At 44.1% G+C, this 8,361-nt stretch overlaps 2 protein-coding genes across 2 annotated transcripts; one reads left to right on the top strand and one right to left on the bottom strand.

Annotated features, from left to right (window-relative positions):
* Positions 1-97: 97 nt before the first annotated feature.
* LOC131291258 (uncharacterized) lies at positions 98-1,825 on the bottom strand. The gene is made up of 3 exons (XM_058320446.1): positions 1,615-1,825; positions 1,363-1,534; positions 98-1,287 (listed from the first exon to the last, which is right to left on the bottom strand). The coding sequence occupies exons 1-3, from the start codon at positions 1,626-1,628 to the stop codon at positions 286-288; spliced, it is 1,188 nt and encodes a 395-aa protein (XP_058176429.1). The 5' UTR covers positions 1,629-1,825; the 3' UTR covers positions 98-285.
* Positions 1,826-2,839: 1,014 nt separating this feature from the next.
* On the top strand, positions 2,840-5,913 carry LOC131291257 (activin receptor type-2A-like). The gene is made up of 7 exons (XM_058320445.1): positions 2,840-3,361; positions 3,601-3,774; positions 3,862-4,175; positions 4,239-4,424; positions 4,502-4,841; positions 5,107-5,405; positions 5,481-5,913. The coding sequence occupies exons 1-7, from the start codon at positions 3,325-3,327 to the stop codon at positions 5,661-5,663; spliced, it is 1,533 nt and encodes a 510-aa protein (XP_058176428.1). The 5' UTR covers positions 2,840-3,324; the 3' UTR covers positions 5,664-5,913.
* Positions 5,914-8,361: the final 2,448 nt, after the last annotated feature.

The raw sequence follows: 8,361 nt of genomic DNA on the forward strand, positions 1-8,361 counted from the left end.
TGTTAGAAAATAGTCAAAATAGTCCTTTTTTCATTATTTTGATCAATATAATATCATTATGGAGAAGTATTGTCTCATAAATTAGGAAGCCAATGTTTTGTGCGCAACTCAAATTTGGAATATGACTGATTTGATTTTCTACTTGATTCTCCATAGAATCAATTCCTGAGATCAATGCCGTTCAAGCTAAATGAAAAAACAATTAAGATGAATCGTGCCGACTAGTCGGAAGGTCACTTATTCTCCTCGCTCGTTTTGGCAGGATGTTTGCTGGATATCGCCCTTCTACTCTATTATGTCCTCTTGTTGACAGCATGCATCAGTTGGAGGATTACCAATTAACAGAAACTGTTGCTTGTTCGCCAAATAACTGCGCAACTCATCGTACCGATTCTGGGTGTTTTGCGTCGGTTCCGGTTTATCATCATCGTCCTCGTCGGAAGGACTGACACTCAACGAATCGATGGGAGAAGACGAACCATACGGAGTGAACTGATCACCTTCAATACCCTTAAGTTTAAGTGCGGCTTTGCAACGCTGATGAAATGACAAACCGATCGGTTGAAGCTGTTCTCGCAGCTCTTTTAGTACCGGCTGGAACTGTCTTTTTATCTTACGACGAGAGACCAGATCTTCCGCCGCATCCAAGTCTTGGGCAGATGGTTTCGCAGCGACAATTTCCTTGTCTTCAATTCCAACGAGGAAGAAAAATTCATCTGCAGACTCGTTCACCGCCTCTCCCGATAATGTGTTATCCAGGATGACCATATTATCGATGGCAACAGCACCACCCTCGGTATCGTTCTGACTTTCACCTGCTGCCTGATCGCTAAAGTTTTCTTTGCACAACAGCCTTTGCATGCATATCACCAGCCGTTCGGACTCGTCCGCGCGCAGCAGTAGATTATCCCGAACGACAAGCAGATGCGTCATCATTCTCTCAAGCACGGTGTGGTCAGTAGTGACATCTTTACCTTGCAGCTCATCGTCTAATGCAAGGACATCGTTGGTTGTAGCCGCTAGTTTCATAGCTATTTCAAGTGATTGATTACGCAGCATCACAAGTTCCTGAGGAATTGGTTTTTCTTCGTGCAATGGAACCTTCGCATTCAGTTTTGCCTGGTCGACCATGCGAACGAAACGCCACAGCCGTTCATTGCATTCGGCAAGCGAATGTTTCAGTTGGAACAGGTTCCTAATGTTAATTGCTGTTTTATCGCTAAGTTGCACTAAACCCAAACATAAAAGGAAATGTGATTGTGCGTACAGGAAAGCATAGTGAATGATCTAAGAAAAATTAAAGAACCCAATCCACCGTTAGTTGGTTTGCAGATGGCACCAAGTTTGTTAAATTTGTTTTACCTTGAGGACATCATTGGCGTCATCAGCTACTTCTATAGGCGCTAGTGGCTCGATCATGTTACTATACCGTGGGTCCATGCGTTTTGCTAGATTCATATCACAATTGAAAATAAGCTCAATGGCGTCCTTACAGGTGCGTAGGCAGTTAACGGCAGTATCCTCCTTGAATGCACTGCAAACGAATTATAATCATAGTAAATAACAATTACATTAAAATACGCCATTAGATTAATTGACAGAGATTGTACCTACCTGGAGTGAGTCATATTTTCAGAAGCTGTAGCAAGTTGTTTGATGAAAACTCGATTTCTTTTAATTCCGTCGTCGAACTTTTCGAAAGCCACGAGCAAATCGGTCAAGATATTCTGCTGTTGTTTAAGCTCGTATCTAAGGTAAGCATACAAGCAAATCCCCGCTACGCTAACTGTTCCTAAAGTGCTAGCTACAGTCGGGTAGGATTTGGAAAATCTAGAAAGAACAAAAAAGGTATATATGAGTTGTATAGATAGGAATTTGTCTAATTGATTAATGGACTACCTACCCTATGGTGGCTGATGGAAAAACGCATCCTACGCATCCTACCCATCCAGGATGAAAAGGGAAACTTTTCTCGAAGGAACAGTATTCCAATCCGCCTAAGTCTGCTAAACATTGTTCGAATGATTCAACATGCTCGGATAGCATTCGTCGCGATAGAATAATCTGTCGAATTGAACTTTTCCTAGCTGGCGTCTTCAGTAGGGAGGAAAATATCATGGTGACGCTTATTGAAACTAAACCGAAATGAATGAAGCCGAGTTCAGTCGCAGCACAAAGATATCGCTGAAGTAATTGGGATAATACAATCCTTGTGGTTTCGCTTCTTAGTGGTTTAGCAATAAACACTTATTTAGAAACCGGAAATTCGCATCCGAACCGCGTAAATCTTTTTACTTGCTGCAACCATTGTGCCGTTTGCCGGTTGTTTTCACAAAACGTCATTTGCTATAAATTGACAGCTATATGTCATCCTTCATCTTGTACTGTACGTTTACATCACTCAAAATCATCTTTTCAAATCTACTATAAAGTATTTCAGTGTCCTAAACCTTTAGTCGCAGTTCATAAGCACCTACTTCATCTATTTCACTGTTAAATGGCGTTTATAAACAATCTTTTATGTGCCTAATACGAGCCTTAAACCAAGAGTTGATCGGTTGTGAAATTCCGAGAAACCCATTTTTTTAAATTATGAATTTGTAAAGATAATTCATAATAAACGATTCTTTGATAAAATACTTCAACACTACACATAACTGCTGGTGATTACTATTGTTCTAATGTAATATCGTTAAATAAATCAAATCCCCAGTGGTATTTACAAGTGAAAAAGTCACGGTTCTATAAAAGGGACTCTGACAGTACCTTATTATAGCAAATTGTTATAGCAGATCATCAGGTAAAGAAAATAATAGATGGCTTTTTTACGTAGGTCGTCCAGCAGCCAAGCTTATACATCGCAGCAAGGCATCTGAAGTTGTGCTAGAATTGTGCGTCGATTGGATTTGTGATGTTTAAGCTCGGAACATTCACTATTCGTGCTACTGCAGTGCTATTATCCACCCGCGTTTGGTAAAGCTCGCGTTACTATTTGCGCATCGGAGGAAGACGACGAGACGCAGGATTCTTGCCATCCAAGACAACTCGGGAGTCTGTGCGTAAACCATCAATGCCAAATGCCTTGAGACGCATAATGAAGCGAAACATTAGATTGTCTGGCTACGTTTCCCAATTGCCACTGTGAAACGACCAGTGTCGATGCCCAACAAATGTGCGGTTGTGCGATTTGTCGATAAACTAGAGTACGCATGTAGCAACTCTAACATGCAATAAGCCAATATTCAATAGTGCAGTGTGTATCGTGTAAGCGTAATCGTTGCGCATAACTTTTCCAAACTCAAGCCACAGAGGCATAAGGGCACAATGTGTGGCTTGGTGCATTTTCTTTTCTACCTCTCCCGTAAGTAAACATTCTTTTCTATTCACCGAGTGCATTTCGTTCGCCTACCCGTTGCGTCTGCGATCCGATTGCTCACGCATATTATTATTATAAGCAGATAGTGGCAGGCGTGCACGGGTTAGGAGAGGCAGAGCGGATCGCGCCGATCATATATAGAAGTGTATGCCAAAAATAGTGCAATACACATGTTTCATAATGTGTTTCTTTCCTCTTGGGCCTCTCGTGCTCTCGGATTCCAGTGCTGATGGTTATAAAGGGTTCGCTGAGTCGGGCACGCCTTGCAGATGAACTTCGGTGCGTAACGTACGCGTGCAAGGATGGAGAGTGCATGGAAGGAGAGGAGGTTTGCGACGAGACGGAGCCCGAGCGGGGCGGAGGGTGTTTCGTCGTTTGGATGACGAACAATGTGACCAGTAAGTTCTGGAGCTGCTTTAAGCTCATAGATCGATCTAATTTGATTTACCGTTTCCATAATCTGTATTCGACCTGCATCATTTCAGACGAGATCAACGTAACGATGAAAGGTTGCTTTACGCACCCGACCGACTGCAATCATACCGAGTGCGTCGACACGTCAACCGATATGAGGAAAAATCTCAACTTCTGCTGCTGTCGCGGTAACCTATGCAACAAGGAGCAAAAATGGGTCCCGATCTCAACGAAGGCACCGGAGTTGGCTGAGTCGGTAGCCGCGGAAGCCAACTGGCCAATCATTCTCGTCATCTCACTCACGTCCTTTGTGATTGCGCTGATCTTGCTGTGGGCCTACTATTTCACCCATCAGAAGCAGGCTATGTTCAACGAAATTCCGACGGTTGGTATCTCGTCATGGTCCCTTTTCGTTTTCTAACGCTTTCTTTTCCCCTCCCATACACAGGTTGAACCGGACATTTCGAGCTCGTCCACCAACATTTCCAACCGGCCAATTGACCTGAAGGACATCAAAGCCCGTGGACGATTCGGTGTGGTATGGCGTGCACAGCTGGGTAACCAGGAGGTGGCAGTCAAGATTTTCCCCATGCAGGAGCGCCAGTCGTGGATCACCGAGCAGGACATTTTCAAGGTAGCTTCATCATTCAGAACCCTCCTTTCCTAAACGCACGCACGCTAACCCCATTGGCATCCTCACCCCGTTTCTAGCTGCCCCGTATGAACCACCCCAACATCCTGGAGTTTATCGGCTGCGAAAAGCGTGTCGACATGGCCAGCACGGACTTCTGGCTCATCACGGCCTACTGTGAAAATGGGTCGCTGTGTGATTTTCTGAAGGCACACACCGTCAGCTGGACAGACCTATGCAAGATCGCCAGTACAATGGCGCGTGGTCTTACGCACCTGCACGAGGAGGTACAGGGTACGCGCACCGACGGTCTCAAACCCTCGATAGCCCACCGTGATTTCAAGAGCAAAAACGTGCTGCTCAAGGCGGACCTTACTGCGTGCATCGCTGATTTCGGCTTGGCCCTAGTATTCACACCAGGTTAGTTAAATTTCCTATACAATCCTTGCACTACTTCCATGATAAACACTTCCGGAGCTCGTGTCAAGAAGCCTTATTTTTGATTAGGCCTTATTGTGTTTGCATCTCCAACGTCAATCAAAACCTCGTTTGCAGCGTTGTGGTTTGTTGTCGCTTCACTTTAAACTTGTGCCATGTTTTAAATCCATGGTTTGATTGGATATTTTCGTTTGTTCTCAACGCTTTTTCCTTTCCATGTTACTCCTCTAACATTTGTCGCCCTTAGGAAAATCGTGCGGCGATACGCACGGACAGGTCGGTACGCGCCGCTACATGGCACCGGAGGTGCTCGAGGGAGCGATCAATTTCACCCGAGACGCATTCCTGCGCATCGACGTGTACGCGTGTGGGCTCGTCCTGTGGGAGCTGGTATCACGCTGCACCGTCCACGGCGGCCCAGTCGACGAGTACCGATTGCCATTCGAGACCGAGCTTGGGCCTCACCCGACGCTGGAGGAAATGCAGGAAAACGTGGTGACGAAGAAGTTGCGCCCACGCATCTTTGATCCCTGGCGAAACCATGCAGTGAGTAACGTTCAATGGGAAACCATTTCAATTCTATGCATCAACGCCTTAAATCTTGCGTACCACAATTCACAGGGCCTGAATGCAATCTGTGAAACGATGGAGGACTGCTGGGATCACGATGCCGAGGCCCGGCTGTCATCTTCCTGCGTGCTCGAGCGGCTCTCGCAGTACGCCCGGTTTCCAACACGCCAATTTTTCGTCGCCACCAACACCACCAACGAGCTGCCGACGAAGATTGCGTCCGAGAGCGTCTGAAAGCATACGCCACTCTCGTACGCTGCAGGGGAACGGGTGCGGACGGATGTGTCCCTCCCGTGCCGAGTTCCGTCCGGACAGGAAACGTTGCCAAGAATTGCGCGGGACAGCACGAATATATTGCGATATTGAGAATCGAAAGGATAGGACGGACGACGGATCACCGTTGCTTTTATGCGCATTGGAAGCAATGAGGTGAAAGCAATTGATCGGACCAGAATGCGTTCTGGCGAAGGTGAGAAGTATTTGTGACCCCTGATTTTTTAAACGATAGAAAACAATTTTGACATAGACACATTACATTTTCTACGATATGTATGTGGTATGTATATAACGCAGCGATCGTCATATACATACTATATGTAAAATATCATCTTCATTAAACTGTAATACTACATAAATGTATCTTAATATATGGATGGGTAGAATAGCTCGATAAAGTGGCATGCCCTACGGGGGGAAAACCCCGAAGCAGTGACACTAAATGTATATTGTTTTGGCTAGGCTGGTTGGAGTGCACCCTCCATGGTTGTGTTTGTTCTGATGTTCAACATGGACGGTATTAAGATTTATTTCCGCACGTACCTAGTTCCGGTAGCCACCGCCAGTAGTGCAAAGCCGAGCTAGAGAGCTTTTTCTACGTTTGTATATAAGCTCGCGAAGTACGTAAATTGGTACAAGTAACTTATGTTTAAGAATGCAAGCAAACTGTTGAGCTGAAAGCAACAGATCCTTTCCACTCGTCGCTTACAACGACCTTCTTCCCGGTCCCTTTCTATAGTGATACGAACGAATAATATATGTACTGTTGTTACATTGGCATGTTCCACCACTACATTCTTAGTTCACGAGATGACGACGAGCAACAATGCCGTTTATCGATTGCTTTTATTACATTTTACTAAGTGTATCCGAGTTCGTAGCTATTTCAGCTCGCAACCGAGCAAACTGCCGCGGTTTCCATCGCCGCAAGCATTAGCTTGATGAACCGAGCTTAAAAGAGCAGTATGTTTACATTATTTAGGAGCGTATAACAATTGTTTATCCCACCAGCATACCCCCACACGTGCACGATTCATCCGCAGATCCTTTCACACTAAATTCCGACATTTTCTACACGTGTCTCAGCCCATTTCTCAATAACAACTAATCTTTAGGCTTAACTTTCCCGCGTATACGAACCCCGGGTGGAACGATTTAGGATTTGGTAGCTATTTGTTTGGTGGGGTTTCTTTAGCGCGGGCGGATGTTAGTTGGTACTGGTGTGGTTTTTTTTTATGAACGAATGAAGTCTTCCCGTTAGGACGTTTTCTTTGGCACCCACTGTTCTCGTCTCGGCTGACGCAAAGACGGCCAGACAATTCAGGGTCACCAGCATGTACGGAATAACGCAAAACAAATCAAAATAAAATCATCGGCCAATGCGAAAAAAAGCGGCACGTGTCGAAATACCAACTGTGCCAGCAAATGAGACTTACAAGGTAGATAGTTAGATAAGTGGATAAAGAGAAAGGAAGAGAGCGAGCGAAGGAAAGAGAGGAATAAGAGAAATAATATTTGCAAAATTTAGAATACATAAACGTAAGTCGAGTAAAAGCCAGCAGCTATACTATTTAACTAATGAAAGGAGGATAGGCAGCGGAAATGTCGACATATTTGGAACGCAATTTCATACAAGAGAAAATTACAGTTAAAAGCAGAAGAGATGTCTATTTTAGCGGTACGATTGATTTATATGTCAGGTTGTTGTATTTCGTAACGACATGGCACTTAAGGAAATGAACAAGTAATTATGGAAATAAAACAAACATAAACAAAATATGGGACAGACTTACTGGTAATTTCTGCTTGTTTAACATACACATTTTCTCCCTGAGCTAAATTTTTGGCAGTTTATAAGGATGATTTTTCCAAGCAAGAGATTCGATCAAGACTCAGCGTGAATCCGAAACAAATGCATGTTCCAACAGGAAATGCATACAGTTCAGTTCCTTTACAGTACTTTCTTTCGCTTACTCGGGTGGGAACAGATTTAATTCGCAAAACGCGTATGGTTTGTTTTATTACTTCCTTGTATTGATATCTATGAAAAAAAACATAAATAGTTACACTTTAAAAATTTTGACTAGCTATGGACAAATTAGTGATAGTAGAGTGATGTACCTTGTCCAGCGACCGGGTCGGTGATGATTCGGACAAGCTGTGCGGTTTCGCGGCCTTCGACTGTCCGTTTGCGCCTTTCGCTTTCGTTTTCCTAAAACGGTACATCCAACGGTCGATGCGAGTTGAATGAATGTATCCGGCGGGGCTGGGAAAAGGATGTGTTTTCCAAAACTTTTCCAGCGGAACCCGGCCGAGCGCACGCGGTCGCATCTCGGGTAACCGCGTGACATCGAATATTACAGTGCTCATCACATAAACCAAAACGAATCGAAAACGAACATGGTCGTTTTTGTACGCTTTTCCTCTAAAAGTTATTGACTAAGCAAGAAGGTGCGCTTGACGGTTTTCTTATTTTTTTTTTTGTCTTCTTTTTCTACTCCTCCTAATAATACCTGTTCTTCTTATTCACTGGTGGTAGTGTTTATTTCTTCTTTTTTTATTGTGGTGAACTCTCGCAAAACCAAACTAAAACATTAAATACACATCACGACAAACAACATCATTAGCGCATCAAACACTGCGTTCCTTTTTTTTT

Source organism: Anopheles ziemanni, chromosome X (genome assembly GCF_943734765.1).
Source record: "Anopheles ziemanni chromosome X, idAnoZiCoDA_A2_x.2, whole genome shotgun sequence".
Lineage (NCBI taxonomy): Eukaryota > Metazoa > Arthropoda > Insecta > Diptera > Culicidae > Anopheles > Anopheles ziemanni.